Source organism: Peromyscus maniculatus, chromosome 15 (assembly GCF_049852395.1).
Source record: "Peromyscus maniculatus bairdii isolate BWxNUB_F1_BW_parent chromosome 15, HU_Pman_BW_mat_3.1, whole genome shotgun sequence".
NCBI classification, from domain to species: Eukaryota; Metazoa; Chordata; class Mammalia; order Rodentia; family Cricetidae; genus Peromyscus; species Peromyscus maniculatus.
This window is the reverse complement of record NC_134866.1, coordinates 79822833-79846019: the sequence shown is the minus strand read 5'-3', so window position 1 is coordinate 79846019 and position 23187 is coordinate 79822833. Positions and strand designations below refer to the sequence as shown.

General features: G+C 41.1%; 1 protein-coding gene across 7 annotated transcripts in view; it reads right to left on the bottom strand.

The window, feature by feature from the left end:
• Positions 1–14463: 14463 nt before the first annotated feature.
• Positions 14464–23187, bottom strand: part of Srek1 (splicing regulatory glutamic acid and lysine rich protein 1) — a 31329-nt gene continuing 22605 nt past the window's right edge. For all 7 annotated transcript variants that reach the window (XM_006982729.4, XM_016001304.3, XM_076552167.1 and 4 more), the window contains 3 exons: positions 20247–20342; positions 17567–17711; positions 14464–16622 (listed from right to left, as the gene is read on the bottom strand). In XM_006982729.4, coding sequence (XP_006982791.3) covers positions 16473–16622; positions 17567–17711; positions 20247–20342 — 391 coding nt within the window. In that variant the 3' untranslated portion in view covers positions 14464–16472. The remainder of the gene's footprint in view (positions 16623–17566; positions 17712–20246; positions 20343–23187) is intronic.

Sequence of the window (23187 nt, the reverse complement as noted above, 5' to 3'; positions counted from 1 at the left end):
GCCTGGTCCCTGAATCTAGTGTTGTCTGTAAAAGCAGCCCAGGGAGGTGCGGGGGTAAAAGCTAAGAAGATAGTACAGTGGGTGGTTAGTGCCTGCAGAACGAGCATGGAGACCTGTGTTCAGATCCCAGTAGCCACATAAAAGCCGAGTGTGCATGTGTGCACGCCTGTAACCCCAGCACTGTGAAGTCGAGACAGGAGGATCCCAGGGACTCGACAATCTAGCCAACTGGTGAGCTCCAGAGTCACTGAGAGAACCTGTCTCACAAAATAAGGTGGAGAGAGACAGAGGAAGACACTGGGAGTTGGCCTCTGACTTCTACACATGCACTCACAGGGCAATGTGTTGTCTTTTTATTTAAATGCTGCTGCCTTTTAAGCCACGGCTGTCCAATCAGCAACTGCAACTCCACCGCTACCAGCCTACCCTAGCTGGAGGGAAATCTGTCCCCTCGGGCACCAACTCTTGCAAAGCTAAGAGGGGAACTTAACTAAACCTCTCCCCTCTAAAGAACTCAAGAGTCAAAGGTTAAGATGGAATTTTGCTCCTCAGAGAGGCTGAATAGCAAGTAGCTCACCTCCTCTCCTTGCTTGCTTCTTCCAAAAAGCCCTCATGTTTCTCCTCGTCCCTCCTTAAAAACTCCTCTCCACCTGGATCCTCCCTCCCACTTCCTGTCAGCTAGTTGCTGACTCAGCTTCCTGAATGCAGGTGAATTTTATTTATTCAAACACATCTTTGCATCATTGAACAAATGTTCCAGATCATAAACAAAAGTAACGCACCTTAAAATAATAATCTACAACAACAATGCACCTGCACACACTTGCACATATCACACAGATAAATAAATAAAATACAAGAGACACAGATGGAGATGGCCACTTGGAGGCAGGGACTGGAGTCCTGCACTCATGAGCCGAGAAATGCAGGACTATCAAACCACTGAGCATCTACAGAGAGGGCAGGACCCTGATGAACTCTGACTTCTGACCCCTAACTTGGAGTGGGGGAAAAGATATTTCCATCACTTTAAATGCTCTCATCCATGGTGCTTTGTTCCATCAGCCCTGAGGGGTTACTTGGGTAACATGAGAAGATGAAAATACCTCAAATAAAATCTACCTCTAGGATTTGTGATTTATGAACTGTGCGAGAGAATAGAATGAAACATGGTAAAGGACCCAGGGAGTCAGGATACATCTAAAGTAGGTCTTAGCCTGTGAAGACAGAGCAATCTAAGCAAAACTCCCATGTTCCATCTGAGCCAACATCACCCCAACCCTTGGAACAAATATCAGATCTATTTGTTTCATCCAACGATGAAATTGCTCATTAAATTTTTGGTACCTCATCTGGGATTAGGAAAAAAAAAATCACACGACAGCAATGTCAGAATATGTTTTCATTGTTTATTTTAGTGTCTGTAATGCGTCTGAAAGTCAATTACTGGTAATGAAGTTATAGCAGTCTTTCAGGACATCTTTGATCATAAATCGCATTAACTCAGACATCTCCATGGGTTCACCAAGATTAACAGAATTGCCACCACCGGAAGCCTTGGCTTCCTTGAAAGTGAAGACTGTCTTTTTTTTTTTTTTTTTTAATGTTATCAATGATGTTTGCAAGCTCCGGAATGTGGCACCAGAGAACTGGCATTTTATGAGTAATTTCTACATGGGTTTTTAAGTACTTTGAAAATTTATCCAAATTTTAATTTATTAGAGTAGCGAACAATGGCTCTTGTGTTGGGGAGCACTATTTCAAAGTGTGTTGCATTCTTTTATATTGCATTTGTTTAACTCTGTGAAGCTGTGTTACTGTGCCTGTCTAAAACACCTCATGGTCTAATAAAGAGCTGAATGGCCAATAGCAAGGTAGGAGAAAGGATAGGTGGGGCTGGCAGGCAGAGAGAAGATATAAGAAGGAGAAATCTGGGAGGAGAGGAATGAGAGAGAGCAAGGAGAACTTCAGAGTCCAGTCGTCCAGCCACCCAGCCACCTAGCCACCCAGCTACCCAGCTACCCAGCTACACAGCCAGACATGGAGAAGGAAAGAAAAGGTATACAGGAATAGAGAAAGATAGATGTATAATTTAAGAAAAGCTAGTTAGAAATAAGCCACACTAAGGCCAGGCATTTATAATTAAGAATAAGCCTCCACGTGTGATTTATTTGGGAGCTGGGTGATGGGCCCCCCGTTTTGGGCAAAAACAACCAACAGTCTTGGATGAAACATAGCCCAGAATTTTTGAGTCGCACTCAGGCTCTACCCCTTAGCTGGTAGTGAGACATGGGGCTCACTTCCTCCTCACCTGTAAAGCAAGAGTAGGAAGTAAAGAATGGAGCCTTTACCGTGATCCTCTCATGCCCTAAAATATTACTGCCCACAAAGTGTTCACTCTTATTCATCTGCAGCATATTTGTGCGAGCTTAGTCTCATACTTGGCTTGTTTTGCTTCGTTTTTAAGACTGGATGTCATGTAGCCCAGGATGGCCTAAAATTGATTCTGTAGTAACAGCCGAGGCTGGCCTTGAACTCCTGATCCTCCTGCCTTCACCCCCAAATTTTGGGATCACAGTCATGCATCCCCACACCCTGCCCAGCTCTCATTCTTCCTTGAGCCACTAGATCTCGTTATAACTTCTCAGAGCCTCTGCATGCTGAACAGGCCAGTCGGATGCTGACCCCTGGAGGGAGAGAGTCCAGAATGGGACTCCTGCTGCAGGTGCTTCCACAGTTCAAGTCTGTACACTCGCGCTGCCTAATACAGGGGCCAAAGGAAGCTGCGCTCCAAGCTGAGCTCTGCTTGCTATGCCAGCCACGCACCACAGAACCCCAGCCCCTGAAGGCAGCACCGACTCCTGACTGCACAGGACACCGGAGGGGCCAGCAGAAGCCTCCCTCTCTCCTGCTGTCATCGACTTCAGATCATGGGGAGCCACCGGTCTTCCTTTGCTTCCAAGAGTACTGTAAAGGACTATACTCATTTTTGAGAGAAGAAGTGAAAAAAATGTACTTACTTTTATTGCCCTTAATTTATCACACTATTCTTAAGACTTGATGAACACCTTACAAGCACATGAACTTAGGGAACTTGCAGGCCGAGCAGACCAGCTCTATCAACATTCTCGTGGACTGCACCGGGAGATGGCTTGTAGAGTTAAGAATGCTTGGTGCAGCCCGGCGGCGGCGCACGCCTTTAATCCCAGCACTCGGGAGGCAGAGGCAGGTGGATCTCCGTGAGTTCGAGACCAGCCTGGGCTACCAAGTGAGTTCCAGGTAAGGTGCAAATCTACACAGAGAAACCCTGTCTCAAAAAAACAAAAAAAAAAAAAAAAAGCAAAAAAAACAAAAAAAACACCACTTGGTGCACAAGTGTGAGGGCCTGAGTTCAAACCCTCAGAACCCACATTAAAAACCCCCGCTGGGTGGGGCGGGTGGAGACAATAAGATACAGCTGGGGTCTATCAGAGAGAGACTCCGCCTCAGGGGACTAAGATGGAAAGCAGACACTTGGCATCTTCCCTTAAACTCTACATGTGTGCATAGGTGCAATCACACCCCTCCGTTGCATATTTATACGTACTGCACACACGTATTTATACACATACACACAAAGTTCCAATGGAAGCTAACAGTACTCCATCACAGGGCAGTCTAGGTCATTAGTTGGAGTTTAAGCAGTTCGTGTCACAGCGTGTTCCATCATTGGCTTACTCTCCATTCGACGACGTCTGCAATTCCTTACCTTGTATCAAGAATGCCTACCTGCATAGGCTCCTGAGCCTTCTGGAATCCAAGCTCCCTGGCAATGAGATCAGCCTCTTGGCTGAGCCAGATCCCCGGAATCTTTCAGAAAGTGCGTTTTTGTAATCTGCCCAGAAACCAATCCTTATAAAGTCTCCGTCTTCATGAAGCAAGGGCAAGAAGCGCAAGAGGCTGGGCTGAGGCATCCATCCTGCTAATACCTGCTCCTTCCTCTGTCCTTAAGACCTGGGAAGGATTCACTATGAAGCCTCCACGGTTTAAACCTACCGTGTTCTGATCCTTTCCAGGGGAATTTGTCTACAAATATGTTTACAGCATACAGTATGTCTGCTGTAAACGGACAAATCTCTCCCGCCTGCCTGTTCCCGAATAACTAGTCAGAGGCTTAATATTAATTACAAACTGTTTGGTCTATGGCTCAGGCTTATTGCTAGTGAAAGGACCAAGCAGATGCCATAACAGGCTGCTTAATCTTCTCTCAGAGATCAGGCCTCAGTTTCAGTTTCCTGAGACTTGAGCAAGCAGCTTCCAGGAGGGCCAAGAACAAAAGACATAGTCCTTGCAGTAGCTCCCTTTCTGCATGTATTCTGACCGCTCAAGATTCAGCCAGTTGTTTATTGTCTGGGACCCCTCACCAACTTAGAGCTACGTACATGAGTCAAGGACAGAGCCTGGGCCACAGAGTCAGCCCCCACAATCAGTACGTGCTAGGTCAGCCAGCCTCCATGGCGGCTCAAGGACAGAGCCTAAGGACTTGTCCAGGCCTGCCCAAAAATGATAACTATAACTTCCAAAGGTTACACACCCTCACCCAATCATATGACACAAAGGTTTGTACCTCCCAGCTTGCAATTTTTTCCCTTTAAAAAACCCTCATCCTGAGAGCTCAGGGCCGTCCTCCTCCACCTGCTTAGTCAGAGTGTTGGACACGGACCAAGCCGGGGTATGCTTGTTATCAATAAACCCCTGTGTGTTTTGCATCAGGTATCGGCTCTGTGGTGGTCTTGCTTGGGGGTCTCGTGACACCGGCACAACACTAGATAGCTCTGACATCTTAAATTAACCCATTTCTATTCATCTATATTTTGCCACGTGGACATGGTGTTACCGGTCTGCTGGCATCTTTTTCCTTGGGCAGCTGGATTGCATCAGCCCTGACTCTACCCTTCTGCTCCCTGTCTCTCTGCTTGGATTTCCCGCCTGGCTCTTATCCTGCCTTACCATAGGCCAAAAGCAGCTTTATTTATTAGCCAATGGGAGCAACCTATATTCACAGCGTACAGAGAGACCGTCCCACAGCCGTCTGCACAATCCTTTTTTGTTGCTGCTGTTTGTTTTTAGACAGGGTTGTGCTATGCAGCACTGACTGCCTTGCTGTTTGCTATGTAGCACAAAACGCCCTTGAACTCACAGCACCTCTTCTGCTTTGACTCTCTAAGTGCTGGGTTCACAGATGTACTTCCATACCTGCCTTTTTTTTTTTTTTGTATAAAGTAATTTTTTGACAAATAAAACAGAGGGTGACACTGCCTGCTCTGCATGTATGAGGGACATGAGTTCAAATCCCCAGTAGCCACATAAAAAGCCAGGATGGCTGCCCATGACTGTACCCCAAGCATTGAAGAACAGACAGGGGTAGATTCAGAGAGCTCACTGGCTGGCTGATCTAGCTGAACCAGTGAATGTCTGGTTCAGTGAGAAACCCTGTCTTGGAAGCGGTAAGAGTGAGAGCAATAGAGGAAGACACTTGCCATCTTGCTCTGGACACTGCATGCACCTGAAAAGGCATACACCTGCATAATATACCATACAGAAGCATGTACACACACACACACACACACACACACACACACACACACACCATACAGCCTAAAACCATATACTAAAAATTATGGCAGCAGATTTATACTTATGGCTAAAATAGAGTAACAAGAATTATAAACTACATTTACCATCATATTTGATATAGTAAAAAAAAATATACAATCATTGTGACATGATAGGTAGGAAGGTAGACAGACAGACCGAACACAATTAGAAACCGAACATCAGGCATTGTGAGTCATTGAGCACGTTATCAACAAACAAGGTACACACACAGCCTGCCCTAGACTACCGTAGGAAGGTCATCGCTGAAGTCAAGGGAGGGGAACCCAGGCCCAACCTAGTGGTCTGCATTAAGGAGACGAAGTTAGAAGCCCACTAAGGTCAAGGTGGCCAGAGATCATAGGACAGAATGTGGAGAAAAGAGCTGCACAGAACAAACTCTGAAGACCTGCAGACCGCCACAGGGCCGTTCATATCGTCAGTTGAGGAACAACAGCCAAGAGACTGGCCAAAGCCCAAGATGGGGAGCCGGCTTAGTCAGTTGTATGCAGTACAAGCATCAGGGCCTGAGTCCGGGCCCCAGTGCTCCCCTGGGAAAACATGGTGTGGTGGTATGTGCCTGTCATCCCAGCACTGGGGAGTCAGGCACAAGAAAACCCCTAGGGCTCACTGGCAGTCACCCTAGCTGAATCAGCCAGTGCCAGGTCTACAAGAACAAGGGGGATGTCTCCCGAAGAACCATACCTGAAGTTAACCTCTAAGCTCCATACACATGAACATACCTGCACACATGTACTCCAGAATTAGTACACAAACTTCTGCACCACCACCCCTGCCAAAAAAAAAAAAAAGGTCCTCCAACCAAAGCCCCAAGAAACCCCTCTGAACAGTCTCCCCAGAGCCAGAATAGGGCTGACAACTGTGAACCTTGGACAGTGCATGGGGGTGGGAGTGGGGGCCAAGAAAGACAATTCCCAGCACAGCAGGTGCTTGCAAGAGTTACTGCATCAGTAGTGGATAAAATGAGCCCAGAGAAAAGGCCAATCAGGGCCTCCTCAACAAGACCTTAAAAACTACGCTTTGGATTCCCTGTGCGGTGTAGACACTCACCTTCAGCATGACAAGATCTCACCATTTGGTGCAAACATTTGTGTTTGTAAGATTTACTTTGTTTTTATTTTTCTACTTTGAACTGTATACATTTGAAAGTACCCAAATAAGCCAGAAGCTTTATCATTAAAAAACAAAAACAAAAAACTACACTTTGAAAGAAAGTCTGAGGAACTTAGGTGCCTCAGGAAAACACACACACACACACACACACACACACACACACACACACACCTCAAGAATATCCACAAGATACAAAAATATTCAACACCCAATATGGTAAATTTTACAAATTACATGTTACTGCATTTCACATTTAAGCTTGTAAAGATATAAAGGAAATAGAAATTTGAGCTGGAGTTGCAAAACACAGTATCTGGGGTTTCAGTTAGTTTCAAGGCACACTAGGTAAGATTAATAGCAGATAAGAAACTATCATCATGGGCTCAGGATGTAGCTCAGTGATAGTGCTTACTCAGCATGTACCAGGGTTCAATGTTCAATCCTCAGTATTGCAAACAAATAATTAGAGACAAAAACTATAAGCATGTGTCAGCCCATGGCATTCTGGCGCATGATGGGCATATGATGTTTTTTTGCCTAAGAGTGTATTGCCTAGTACTGGAGCTGTTGAGTACTCATCCCTTTGACGTGTATATACTAATAAGAAATGCCACACCTTCATCAGCCTTGTTAATCATAGAGTATTAGTAAACTCAGAAATAGAACACTGTAACTTTCAAAGAAAGAGATATTAAAATCCAGGTTTTGTTTTGTTTGTTTTTGGCCTTTTTTGAGACAGGGTTTCTCTGTGTAACAACCCTGCCTGCCTGTCTGTCTCTCAAATGCTAGGATTTAAGGTATGCACTACCACACCTGGCTAAGACCCAATTAAAAAAAAAAAAAGAACAAATTACACACTTCTCACAGATGAATAATTTAAATATTTTTATTTATTACTTTTAAAATTGACTTATTAATTATTGTTTACTAATCATGTATACAATGTTCTGCCTGCATGTATGCCTGCATGCCAGAAGAGGGCACTAGATCTCATCCTAGATAGTTGTGAGCCATCTTGTGGTTGATGGGAATTGAACTCAGGTCCTCTGGAAGGGCAGCCACTGCTCTTAACCTCTGAGGCATCTCTCCAGCCCCAAATGATTTAAATATTAACATGCTGAAAAACTGAAGTAAAATGATGGTAAGAGATATCATGCAAATGCAAAAAAAAAAAATCCTCACATACAACCCCCAAAAGACTAAAGAGCCAAAGAAAAAGAGCAAAAACAACCAACTACATGTTTCCTAACTACAATGCAATTTTTAGAAAAAGGAAAGATCACTAGGAATTTCCAAATATCTGGACACTAAATAACACACATTTAAATAACTCATGAATTGAAAGCCAAACCCAAGGGAAATTATGAGGTGTTGTGAATTGAAAGAAAACAAAGAAACAATGTATGGATTTGTGGGGGTGCAGAGCATTAAAATGTCAAAATAGAAAAGATCCCAAGTCAAGGGTTCCCATTCATACTTTCAGGGGAGAAAGTAAAGATAAAAAAAAAATAACAAAATACCTAACCCTGTACACAAAATTACAGAAAGACAATGAAAACAATGTGACTTAAGACAAATAAGGACCGACAGGTGTAGTACTAAACTCATCCAAATAAACAGAAAGCCAGGCTTAAAAAAAAAACGAGAGAGCCCCATGATAGACCTTAAATGTCTACAGGAAATACGAACAATTTCACACAAACTAATCAGCTTAAAAAGAATCACTTTCCTCAGGACAATGAGGTTCCTCTTTGGATTCCTGAGCGCTGTGTGAGCCCTGTGACTGCTGCTGAAACCCAACATGACAGAGACCTATTGGGTCTTAATGAAAAACTCTCCACTTCCAATGCCAATGAGGATTAAGAACCCAATATGGCCAGCTTTGGCAAGCATTAACATAAGCCTAGGAACTGTAGCCATGCTTTTGGATTCTCTAGAAGAGCTGCCAGCCTAAGTCTTGCTGGGATCAAGAAAAAATGGGCTTTGGCGGTTCAACTTCCTGGAGTTGTATCCATGCCAGTGGATGTCCACACGCTCCAGAAGAGAATTTGACATTGCTGCTGCCATTGTTGCTGTTATAACAATGGAGCACACTGCTGCTACTGTTTCTGGGATTACCATTTCATAATTGCTTACTACAGCTAGCACAGTGGAGACCCTGGCAGCAAAAGTAGCTACCACAGTTAATTAATCTTTCATTCTATTGGGCATGATAAATTTAATTCAATAGTTATATACATTTTGATTGGCTTTGAAAATTAAAATGTATAAACTCAGGTTCCATTTGCCTTTGGGATACCATCTTACAAGGACTCCAGTTTGCAATAAGGATCGTTAAGGAAGGGAATGCCTCAGTTGCCTTTAGCCAGTTACTGGCTATGGGTGGGATAAAACCTCTGTTGGTCTCTTCTGTGTTGAACACACAGATTGCAAGCCCAGCACCACTTTGAGATTTTTGGAAGCAGTTACCTCTGCAGCTCACACACAATTGAGCCTGTATGATAATGAGTATTCGGAGACAGGTAATGCCTGGGGGGCGCTCACCAACCTAAGACAGAGCGCCTGTGTAGCCTGGGCAGGCATCTCCATGATGGGTAAGGTGACCTGCTGACATCCCACGCAACCTAAGTCAGAAGCTCATTTTTTAGTAAAAGGGGGACCTATAGTTCCCTGGCCCCCATTTTGGGTAACTGTTGCCTTGCTTGCTGACCTTGACCTTGATATCCTCCCTATGCCAATTCCCTGCAGGGTTCAACCCTCCTGAATGCTTAAGGGAAGATCCTTGTCTGTGTATCCTGCATAATGAGCGTTAACAGCTTAGATGCAAGATTGTAAAACATCAGTAGCGAAATTCTGCCCTCCGGGGTCCTCCCATTGTGCTGTAAGTCTGTATTTAAGACCTCTTCCCTCCTTCAATAAACAGCATTCGGCATAAAAAAATAAAAAAATAATTAAAAAAAAAATCACACAACAGCGTATTTTAAAACGCCAGGAGTAACTCTAAGTCTACTTGTTAATACTGAATTTGTAATTAAAACAATTCCAGGGTCAATGAGATGGCTCTGGTGATAAAGGCACCTGGGGACCTAAATTTAATCCCCAGGTCCCATAGTGGAAGAACAGACTCCCACAAGCTGTCCTCCAACACACACACACACACACACACACACACACACACACACACACACACATCAATGTAACTGTAAAATAACATTTCAGGCTCAAACTGGCTTCACTGTGGCATTATACTTAACAATGTAGTACAAATGTCCTCAAAAAATTAAAGATGAGGACTTACGCAATTAGATTAGCATGACCTTTTATCAAAATGAGAAAGCCTAGCCAGTTTTTTGTTTGTTTGTTTTTAAGATTTATTTATTTATTATATAAACAGTATTCTACCTACATGTATGCTTGCAGGCCAGAAGAAGGCACCAGATCTCATTACAGATGGTTGTGAGCCACCATGTGGTTGCTGGGAATTGAACTCAGGACCTCTGGAAGAACAGCCAGTGCTCTTAACTGCTGAGCCATCTTTCCAGCCCCAAGCCTGGCCAGTTTAAAGAAGGTTAATTAAGTAGCCACATACACTGAAATAACTTGGGGTCAGACCAATTAGGAGTTTACAAAAACAGATTAAAATGAAAAGGACTTAACTCCAATACTGCAATTACCTTCCTGCCAGAGGAATTTCTCCTACATGTCTACAATCATTCCTGATAAAGGGATGGGGGGGGGGGGAGCATGGCTTGGGCAGTAGTGCAGGCCTGATGGTGCTACGGGAGTTCAAATCCAGCCAGGCTACACAAGACTCAAGTCTCTAAACAACAGTAACCAGGACCTTTTGGAGGAAACCGGAATTGGGAGACTTAGCAAAGGTTTATGAGGGCAGTGTCAAGTTGGAAGTTAAAGTGGACAGTGGTACTAGAGAACTGAAGAGTAAGCTATCCAGTCTTACAACATTCAGTGAGCTCTCTGTGTCAAAATATTTGGAGACTGAAGCTCAGGGGAGGAAAATAGGAGAGGTCATGCCACTTCCAACTTCCAGTGAGCATATTGTGGCTAATCCATTAAACACAGTGGCATACTCTAAAGAGAACTAGCTAGCCATTTACATTTAGGTTGGCTTTCCCAATGTTAAAAAAAAAAAAAAAAAAAAAGTTGTATTATAAAAAGCATAATACAGCCGGGCGGTGGTGGCGCACGCCTTTAATCCCAGCACTCGGGAGGCAGAGGCAGGCGGATCTCTGTGAGTTCGAGGCCAGCCTGGGCTACCAAGTGAGTTCCAGGAAAGGCGCAAAGCTACACAGAGAAACCCTGTCTCGGAAAAACCAAAAAAAAAAAAAAAAAAAAAAAAAAAAAAAAAAAAAGCATAATACTTTAATTATACTTTTAATCCAGTGTCTGTCAGAAGTGGCTGCTCCACCTTGGCATCACTGTATGAAGTCAGGTGAGAAGAACCACATACTGCAGTCTACATCTGCTACCACAAAGTTTCCTAGAAAGCCTCTCCAGCCCCTGCCCATGTCGCATAATCCTCTGGAAAACCAAAATGGCAAGTTTTATCTGAGAGGGCAGTTAAGGCAAGGGCCTCCCTCACCACAGATGGGCCAGCCAAGCCACAAGGCCACACTAAATCCTGAATCTACCCGGCTGCAAGTCTATTATAGCATTTACTGTGCACATACACCATGGCACACTAGATTAGAGAATGACTGTTGGAAGTCAGTTCTCTCCTTCTACCACGTGGGTCCTGGTGACCAAATTCAGTATGTCGGCACATACTTTGATCTGCTGGACCATCTTACCAGCCCGAGTTAATTAATTAATTTATTTATTTATTTTTAAAGATTTATTTATTTATTATGTATACAGAGGGCGCCAGATCTGATTACGGATGGTTGTGAGCCACCATGTGGTTGCTGGGAATTGAACTCAGGACCTCTGGAAGGGTAGTCAGTGCTCTTAACCTCTGAGCCATCTCTCCAGCCCCGAGTTAATTTATTTTTAAGGAGGCAACTTTGACTAACTGATTAATCTCACTTCAAAGGCTACCCTCAGCACACAATTCACTGGCCTCATGGAGAACTGTAGTTCCCAAAATTAAAGAAAGCATTTCACTTGCTATTAAGACATGGTGGCAATGATCACCACACAAAAACCTCCAGGAAGCTGATGCCATGAACAAAGGGGACTCTGAGCAGCTATCACTTAGAATGCCACCAAATGCTTGATATGGAAAGCCCCAATTATATTTACCTGTAAGACAGGACTGCATGATACGCAAAAACCTGTCTGGGTGGTCATTTCTGAAGCCCGGAGGAGCAAATCACATTTCAGTCATAAAAACAAGCTGTGAGATGCAAATATCTAACCCAGAAGAAGATGAAATTACTACTCAACAGTGGATTTCAAGATTTTCATTTTATTAAAAATATAGCAACATAATAGCAGCAGCATTTGATAGCTCTTTACTAGTACCATGTGAAAGTAGTTCTACTCACACACACCTAGGCAGGATCTTGATGCTTACATTAACTTTTCCCTTGATGATCTATAGCACTGTTCTACTAAATTACTTGAGACCAAGAGGGTATTTTTAACTACTAAATTGACCTATACAGTTACCCAGTCTATTTAATCTTGTATGGAAACCAGTCCTCTGCATTATCCCTCGATCATGCGTTGCCCGTTGGTACCATGTACTGGTAGAATTCTACAGTTCTCTCAGTGAGTTTGATGAGTCTGATCTTACATAGTCAGGACTGTCTCTGTCAGCAAATAAAAGTGAATCAAGAATACAAAGACCACTACCCCGTTTTGATACTAGAATTTAAATGTCAGTATCTCCCCAACTGGCAATTTTCCAAATTAAATATTAGCTGCCTATAAACTTAAATATCATGCTACAGATTAAAAAAAATCTACCTTTAAAATATTGTTATGTGTTGGACTGCAGTTCAATGACAGAACACTTTGAAGCCCTGGGTTTAATCCCCAACAAGAAAGAAAAAATTATAAACAAATAAATTCCAGAAACTACAAAAGTATCTTAGCCCATATTGTAATTGGTAAATTTAGTAATTGTAAAATTACTAAATCTAACCTATCTAGCCTAACATAAATGGCTTTAGTTTTTAATCTTCTAATTATGTATCACTCACTGCTCAGGTGAAACAGCATTAAGGGTACAATAAAAGACAAAAGGAATTGAAAGGCTGACCTACAAACTACATAGAAAACAAGTTTTATTTTAAAAGATTATTTTGTTACATTTATATCAGGCTCCTGCTTCCAGGATGAAAGCAGGATGAAGCCCTTTGGAGAGCACTAAACTAGAATCCGAAAAAAATTTAAGTGACTATTAGCAAGAAAACATGAGAAAGCATTAGGGTGGGAAAACATATAAATACATAATGAACGGGCACTGCATTTCTCCATTGCGGGGATGGCTCCACTTTATAATCTACTCAGTTCACCCCTCTTTTCAATGACTCACAGATGCTCCCTTACCCAATGCATCCCTTCAAAAGGACTAATGCTAGCTGTTAACCCACTAACAAGAAGTGAAATCCTACTCCATCTGTAATGCACTGTAAATTGAAAATACTTTAAAGCCTATTAGTGAGCTCCATAGCCCTTAAAATTAAATCATCTCATAGGTCAAGGCAGGTGTAGATAAAAGGTTGAAATTTTTTTAAATTTGAAAATAAAAGATAGCAACACAAAGGAACAATATTAGTATCTTAAAAAGGAACTTTTCTTGACCAAAAAAATAATAAACCATCTTGATTATAAGCACTGGTTTTTATTTGTAACTGAGTATACCAAAATTTAAGCCTTTAACATAAAGATAAATACATAATAAGCACTAAATCTGTTCCAAAAAGAATTCTAAACATGGAGATTACAGGCCGATTAGTGTTTTCAGTCTAAATCCACTAGATTGAGATGGGAACATCGACCTACGGCAACAGTCCCAGAAGTTAAGGACCTGCGCGGTCTACCTGCAAAGCCACCCAGGCAGTGCCTTTAACAGCTCAGCGTGCACACGAAGCCATCGATCGACAGTGTCAGACCCTGTCCAGGGGGAGGCAAAGAACCACCGCACTGGCAGTCAGTGGGAGGGTTCGTCCCATCCTACCTCGGGTTTCCCTGACAGGATCTTGAGTGACAAAGATTTTTTTTTGGTTGTTTTGTTTTGTTTTTCAAGGCAGGGTTTCTCTTTGTAGCCCTGTGTCCAGGAACTCACTCTGCCTCCCGAGTGCTGGGATTAAAGGCATGCACCACCACTGCCCGGCTGACAAGAAAAATTCTTGAAAGAAATACAGTACCTTATTAGAAAACAGCAAACAAAACCGAAGAACATGTGTGGCTGCCTCCCTATGTGCCTCACAACACATACACCAATCCCACAGCATCTGACTTTACTGTCTCAGGTAATCTGTACTTACTCTGAATTTGTAAACCTTTTTCTACATTAATGGTTATTGGAGTAAAATAAAAACCTGCTTGAGAAGTAATCAGCGGTAGGAATAAACGTTCATTTCCACCATGAGAACATTTGAACAGTGCAGAGGACAGGAAAACACCTAATCTTACAGGGCTGTTGTAGAGACACTGCACAAGGCTGCTTTGGCCATGTCAAAACCCTCCATGTGCCAAACAAAATGAGAGCAGGATGAAACTGAGGACTCTTTCCTCTAAAATACTGAACTTTATTAGAGAAATGGTACTAAAAATAACAAAGATTCAAACATTTGCTCTAGTCTACTTACATATCATAAATAAGACAGCGGTTGAAGCGAGACACACTCCTTCACAATCTTTCCACAGGTGCCCAAGCATTTCTGTATCAGAATAAGCTGTTACTAGCCAACCGTATGTGGCTAAAAGATTAAAATGGCCATCTATACTTTACATAGTAAAGTATTTTCCAAAAGTTTAATGTACACAGTGACAAAAAAAAAAAAAAAACCCACACACACATACACACAGTAATTTGAACACCTGAAGATGATTAAGCAGCTTCATAATCGAACCAGGCTTTATGACTTACAGAACGGGCCTTTCTACTCTTCAAATTAAAGTTTCAACAGTATTAATATAAAAACAAGATTCAAGCTGGAACCAAGTAACTAAAGTACTACTTGACTTTTTAAATCTGTGACAGCAATCCTTCCCATGAGGTAAGGCAACTGAGTAATCTGATTGTATTGGGTTGTATTAAATAAAATTAAAATTGACTTTTAAATAAGATTTGCGAATTAAGGGGTTTTTTTTGGGAAATGTAACAATAATGAATAGTGCATTAACTAGAATTTAGAGTTTTACAGAAAACATTAAGTTCTCATTTTACTACTTGCATACCTTCTATGAAAAGTTGAGCCTAAGATCAGTGAATGACCGTGTGCCTTAAACTCGAATAAGCATATCATTAAACACAAAACCACCTCTGTATGCCCCTAGTCCTTCCGCAAGTACAATTTCTGTATCATTAGAAGAATATGATTGTGAGGTAATATTAAGGCCATCCAATGAAGTCAACTAACAGGTTTCCTCTGATTTGAAGTAGAAGTATGTCTCCTTTTCAATCATCACAGTATAAAACTGGTGGTCCCCAAACTACACTGTTGTGTGAAACTCCCCAAGTCTTGTAAACAAGACTTCCTTCTCTTAACTGACGTAAGAAGTGCTTCTGACCCACCCCTCGCACACTTCCCAACAGTTGTGAACAAAACACAGCCATCTGGATTCCATAGGGCCCGAGAATAACCAGCACATGTAAAATCCTAGAAAACAGTCTACCACACATTGTAGAAGGCACTAAAGCTTCAGCTTGTGCTCCCATAGCCCATTCTGAAAACTCAGTTTCTTTTTCATAAGGGCTTCTTTGCCACCTACAGCTGACAGGACACACTGAAATATTATTCATGAGCTTGGAAATGTCAAGAAAGTTCAAGGAGAAATGCTCATTTCGTGGCAGACCCAATGATTCTCAACACGGAATACTAACATGTTGTTGTTAGTACTCGACACAGCTGCTCTTCTTTGGAAAGAGAACAGGAGCATGCATTGTCAGTTGGTTTGTATTCCACTTATTTAAGCAAGTTTAATCTGTAAAACTGTTGGAAAGGAAAACGGATGTCCAAAACAGTGAGCAAAAGAAAACACAATAGTGAGAATTTACCACAATCACTGTTAAGTCCTGTGAAGTAAATGTTAAAACTTCTTACATACTTTGCACTTTACAAGAGTGTGTATATATTTGCACAAATTTCAAGCACATCATCAAACTGTATATATTGAAATTTTTTTTTAAAAAAGTAAAACAATACAAAATTCAGTAACTAGCCTTTTCTTTAAGAGCCTCCCACACTCATCTCCAGTCTGTAGGGATAGTTCAATTCTGGATCTGTGACGTTCAATATTTGCAACGCTTCTTGGCAAACACTAATGACCACATGACAAGTGTGCCAGCCACCATGGGAATGCACAGACTTCAGAAGATGGCGAATTCGGGTAACATCTGATTATTTTCATGATGTCCATGCTCAGTAACAAGATGTCCACAATGTCACCTCTTAGCCGGAAAAGCTGTTAGTTCCCATATGTGGGTTTCTTCCCCGTTTACACCTTGTTGCGAACTGAAAGCTTTGGGTTTGATCCCACCGTGGAGGGAGAGACGCAGCAAGTAGGTGGTCCTACACCACGTCGGCTTTGCTGCAGAGGCTCTCTTCATTTGGTTGGCAATTCCCATTCTGCTGTACTTGGTTTTCTTCCTCAGTCCTTGGTGAGTCCTTCTCCTCTGCATCTTTGCTCACACTTGAATCTGCTTCTTTACTGTGTTCCTTCTACAACAAACAGCAAGTGCATGCTCATTACTTTGCACAAGAATTGTCTGTAATTATGTATGGCTAAATGATATAACTCTGACCTTTGTGAGTATTTTTTTGTGAAAAGCCATTATTTTCTTTCATGAAAATCCATGGAAGCACATGGATCAGTTTGCCCTTTGTAGGTTATTTCCAACAAAAGATGGGCAACTCATGGTAACAAAATCAAAATACAACAGGAAAACAGAAATTTTAGCTCTTCAAAAACAGCAAAAAACCAAAGAGCTTTCAAAAACACAAGAAATAAATGTGAGTATATACAAAAGGAAGCTACTGTCCTCTTAGGAAAGCCTTCAAAAGTAGTCCAAATTGTGCCCCCAGCCTAAGGGAGAATTACATGAGAATAAAGAATGCTTAACAAGTAATACATGTTCATGTTTACTAAATAATGCCAGTGTCACTGATGATGATGACAAACTTCCATCAGCATCAAAGTAATTCCAGAACCTGTATCTCCAAATACAATTACACAAGGTAGTAAAGAGAAGGGACATAATTCACAAGTACTTACAATTTTCAAGAAAAAGCTTAATTAGGGAGTTTTAGTTTTCAATTCTGTATTGGTTAAGGAATTTGGTTTTCAATTATGTATTGCACATGAACAAATCTAGTTTTAACTATATATTACAAAACCAATGACAACCAAGTCTCATCAAATGTGCTCCAATATATGCTGAGAAAAACAGCATCAGACACAAACCTCAATATCATAAACCTCTCAGATACACTTGTTACCCAGAAGTTCTCTACAATTTTCTCCTTATACATTATTTACTGATTCTCAAAAAAAGGACCTGAGCTGATTGCATGTTAACAGGTTCTCATCTCTTCAGATGTGATCCATATGAATGGCAGCTGTGCCCTGTGCCTTTCTGCACCCAGACCCTGGCTGAGCAGCTCACCTTAACTGGTGTGTTGGTCTTCTCCACCTTTTCCTTCCCGTCTCGATCATTAGAACTCTTTTTTGTGGATGTGGAACGTTCTCTTTCTCTCCTGTCACCGATGTGGTCCCGTTCTTTTTCTCTCTTTTTATCTTTCTTATTTCGGCTATGATGAAAATATAGAAGTTATCTTTCAAGAATGTAAAGACCTACTGTACTCTTGAAAACAGCCCTTACCTAACACACGCTATCCAAACAGTGCACTGTAAATAAGCACACTGGTAAACTGGACTAGCAAAGTGACAAAGCCAGGGCCTACAACCTGCCCTAGCCCACCTTTTGCTTCAGTCAGTGTTCAGGTCGCTTCTACAGTAGCCACCAATGTGTTCCTATAAGACACAACTTGGTATTCTCAATTTACCACTGTTTAAATGCTCAAGACACACTTACTGGAATAAGGGTGAGATTAAAAATCAACTACAGTCAGCCTATACTGTAATGATTCCTCATCCATAGATTCTCCCAACCACCAATCAAAAGTATGCAGGAAAAAGCTGCACTAAACACAAACGGTCTTCTTTTCTGGTAATGGGAACCTTTCCACTGAATCCCTAACCCCTACAGACTTTTTTTTTCTTTTCATAATTCTCTGAATATACTATATACTATTATATGTCTTCCTATGCACCTTCTCAACTTAATATACTGAACATTCAAGAGGGAATAAAAGGGGGCCAGTGAGATGACTTAGCTGACATCAACCATAATGGCCTGAGTCTGAGCCCTAGGACCTATACGATAGGAGAGAATCAACTCCCCAAGTTATCTTCTCACTCTTACATTCACACAAATAGACAAACAAACAAACAAACAAACCAGAGAATAAAAAGGACAGAGAATGAGGATAGCAGCAACATTTAGAGTTTCAAATAACCTATCTCATCTACTATTAGAAACAAGAACCACCAATTTAAGAGCAAACCTAAAACACACAGAACAACACACTACCAAAAAAAATTGTAAACCCAAAGATTATAGAGGGAAAATTCGGCATACCATTTGAGAATCATGAGTGCTCTGATCTAGCTGAGATAGCTCTAATACAAAACTATGAGCAGTTCCCTGTTAGTAGCTTAAAAATAGATACAAGACTAATGGAACAAATGAAGACAACTATGAAGCAGATCCAAAAGCAAATGAAAATCTGTTGCAATAAATGTAGCAAAATAAAACAATTCATATACTAACCACCATAACACAGTAATGAAAGAACTCCCAGAAGGCAAGACGTGAGTGCCATTAAGAACACCAGCAAAAGCAATACAGACTCAAGGCAATTCCTACAAAAACTATTAACAGCATTAGCAGCAGATACAGGAAAAATCTGTCCTAAAACTCTTATGACATCTTGAAGGCTCTCCATATAGCCAAAATGTTCTTTTAAAAATGAACACAGTTGAGGCTGGAGAGCCAGCACAGTTGTTACGAGCACTCACTCGGTGCTCTCCAAGACCCTGGTTTGGTTTCCAGCACTCACATGGCAGTTCACAACCTCCAGTTCCAGGGAAGTTGACATCCTCTTCCCACCTCCACAGCTCCTGCATACAGGTTGTGAACATACATACACTCAAACACACACACACACACACACACACACACACACACACACACACACACAAAGTAAATGAATATATAAATATTTTTAAAGCAAAAGAAAAAACGGGTAGGTGACGTAATTTCTGATTTCAAAATGACTACAAAATTGCATTAACTGAAAACATGGCACTGGCTAAGGACAAACACATAGGTCTATGGAAAGCCTGGAATCAACTCCTGCATACCAGATCAAATGATTTCAAAGACAGGAAAAATGGATGTTTTCAACCATGGTGCCGGGGAAACTTGAAATTCACATGCCAAAGAATGAAGTTGAAATCCTGCCTCCAACCATATATAAAAATTACTTCATGAAAGGGTTCAAAGTAACAGCAAGTGTTTTGTGACCTGAACCACAAGTCTGATTTCTGGAACTCATATACAAGTAGGAGGCAATTAATTTCACAATGATGCCCTTCAACTTCCACACACATGCTGTGACACACACATGCCCCTCCATGTACATCACACGCAATAATGAAGAAAATTTAAAAAGCAAAAATAGATCAAAACCAGACAATACAGTTCATCACCACAAGTTTTCAAATAGTCTGGTCTACTGGTATATGACTACCAATGAGTCCTGGAAACAGTCATTGAGCACACAAATACACAACGGTGTGAAGAAATAAAAAGTTGGAAACAGACAAAAGCTGGACCAAACACTGAGTGGGATGAAGGCACTGTCACAGAACCAGTCCCGGCATCATCAAAAGAAAAGGGGACATTCTCTCTCACCATAGAGACAGTTCTCAGTTAAGAGTGGCAGAAAAGTGCAGCCTACCTATTTCACACCACTTTATGTCTAAGGAAAAAATGACCATTTCCATCTTGTAACTAGTAAAGGGGAGAGGAGGCAATTCCTGAATGGACAGGGCGGATGAGCACATGGGTGGAAGTTGATGCTTTTGAACACTAACATCTTACATCAATTCTCAAGGATACAAACATATTAGCCATTGGAAAACCAAAACTTGAAAACAGATTCAAGAAGAAGTGATTTCCAGTTCCTGCTCCTCTTTAGGTTTCACCAGATTCCACCTACCCCCTGGGAGATGGAGACCTGGAAGACTTTCTTTTTATAGTCTTTGATGTCCTTGGAGACCTGGAAGAACTCCTGCTTCTTCGCCGCCGCCTTTCCCTGAAAGACAAAACGTCACTTTCTAAAATCAGCAACTGAAATAAGGGACAGTCCAAATTATAAGCTAAAGGGTCCTCAATTCAGTGAGAGCATCTCTCCAAGACTAGTTTGATTAGTTTATCTTGTTAATATTTTTCAGACCTTGACACCAGCCTCAGGTTCCTTAGTGCTGACACTGTAGGCTGCTTATACCACCAGCTTAGCTAGATTTTATTTTTATTGGGAGAGGGGTTAAAGGAACTCTTGAGTCAAATTCAGGCCCTCCCACAGGACAGACAAGTGCTTTGCCACCACGCCACTCTCCTAACCCCATAAGTGCCGATTAAACTCTTTCTAGAGCATGTTTTATTACCTGACTTTAGTGCAGATCAAATTATAAACCATACATTTTATCACTGACAAAACCACCATCTAAAATTTCATGAGAAAATATAGGACAATCTCCTTTTCATTGACATACTTTAAATGTTTTTTAATTCAATTTAATTTTTTTAATTTTAATTTAATTTTAATTAAATTTTTAATTTAATTTTAAGTTAGTATAGAAAGTGATGGGTTTCACCAGACGTTTCAGATCCAAGTGTCTTCTCTCTTAGCAACTAAAGTCTTTCCCATCCTTCACTGCACTTCTGGCTCCTCCTTTCTGCCCCACTGAAAAGATTTTCTAGCAAAGTAATAAAGTCTGCCAAAACTGAAAGATAAGTTATCTTGCTAAGGTTGAGATGTGTCAGGATAATAAAAAGGTGTTTAAAAAATTTACTGAGAAACCACTTTTTCCTCTAGCTTGCTATCATTACTATTGTTCTAGTAATTTAAAATTGAATGCAAACATTTATATAAGTAGTTAAAATCTAAAATTTAGATAAGCAAATCATTACCAAAAAGAAAAAGATTAGTGATATTCAATAAAAATTTTTAACATTGATATACAATGCATATTCTAAACCATATCATATTTAAGAGTGGTCAAACAATGAACTTCACCATGCCCAAGGGATGAGGAGGTAGCAAGATACATTTATCAAATGACTGATTAATATAGCCAATGATCTTATATAAGAAGTTCTGATAAGGGCTGGGAAAGACTTCTCATTGGAGAAAGGGCTTGTTGCCCAAGTACCCCTGTAAAAGGCCAGGCAGGGTGGCACATACCTGTAATCCAGCACCAGAAGGCAGAAACAGAAGGATATGGGAGACTACCTAGCCAGCCTGGGCAGTCAGTGAGTTTCAAGTTCAGTGAGACCTTGTCTCAAAAAAATAAGCTGAGAGTATTAGACAGAGACATCGACACAGATCTCTAACAGCAACACATATACATATAAATACACACACTTCCCACACACAAGAACAGCAGCTCTGATAACCACTAACCACACAACAAAAATAGCAATCCTCTGAAATTCAAGTTGCCTTACTATTGCTTTTAGTCTTCTTTCATAAAAGTTAAGCACATAGATTATTAGTTGTATACATGGTTTCATTTTAAAGGGAAAAAAAGAACAAAGACTGTAACAACACAAATACTGTTTAAACTGGGTCTACCTTTTCAATTGGAAACAAAACTCCCCAGACAAGTCAAGACTTCCATGGTTATTTGGAGGCTAGAGGACAACACATGTAAAGCAGGAACAGAGCCTGGCACATAGCAAGTGCTTGAGAGATACAGATTTTTTCTTTAAAGAATGGGAACTTTTTATTATTTATTTATTATTCCTTCCTTCGTTCATTTATTATATATACAGTGTTCTGTCTGCATGTATCCCTGCAGGCCAGAGAAGGGCACCAGATCTTATCACAGATGGTTGGGAGCCACCATGTGGTTGCTGGGAACTGAACTCAGGACCTCTGGAAGAACAGCCAGTGCTCTTAACCTCTGAGCCGTTTCTCCAGCCCCCCAGATTCTCTTTTTCTGTGGGGAGCAGGATTAGAATGTTGGGGAAATCAAACCCAAATCTACTCACACATGGTAGAAAGGCCCTGGCCCACTCTTTTTGCCTTTCCTTTCTTGACAATATTTCAAGCATCTGTTTTTGGGTTTTTTGGTGGTTTTTCTTTTCTTTTTTTGAGATAGGGTTTCTCTGTGTAGCTCTGGCTGTCCTGGAACCTGCTCTGTAGACTAGGCTGGCCTCGAACTCACAGAGATTCACCTGCCTCTCCCGAGTGCTGGGGTTAAAGGCATGAACTACCACTGCCTGGCAGCTTCCCACTTTCTTCAAAAAAGGAAACAAAGTGCTCCACTTCTGACAGCAGAGCAGAGGGCAAGGGAAAGGCCTGTCTTTACCAGGGGATGATGGTCTCAAAAGCTTGCTGGAAGGACAAAATAAGGCAAGACATAAAGTCAGCCAAGAACTAGATATGGCCTGTTATACCAATACCCAATAAACATTGCAATTAGCTTTTATTATCTTTTAATAGGCTAACATTAAAAAATAAGATATAAAATAACATTTTTAAAGAAAATATATTCCTTCAACTTGTTTGCAATGAAAATTCAACTTTAAAATTTGTAGAAACATTTATTTTTAAATATTTTTAAAAGACTCAGCTTAACTTATAATCATCTGAAATAAGAGATAAGAAGGTTAAAAACACCCTTGAGGAAGATTCTCATTTTGTAGCTGTTACTATAGCAACATGCTGCCACCTGGTGGCAGTGTATCTATTAATATAAATTAATATAAAGTGGAAACAACAGTCCTAAGAGGGAAAGGTCTAATTCTCAAAACTAACAAAGAGAACCAAAACTTAAAGTCATACTATTACACCTAAGAATTTTTATATAGCCGTTTCCATTGCATGCCATGTTCTAAGAAAAATGAGTAATAATTAACCAGATTTAAATATT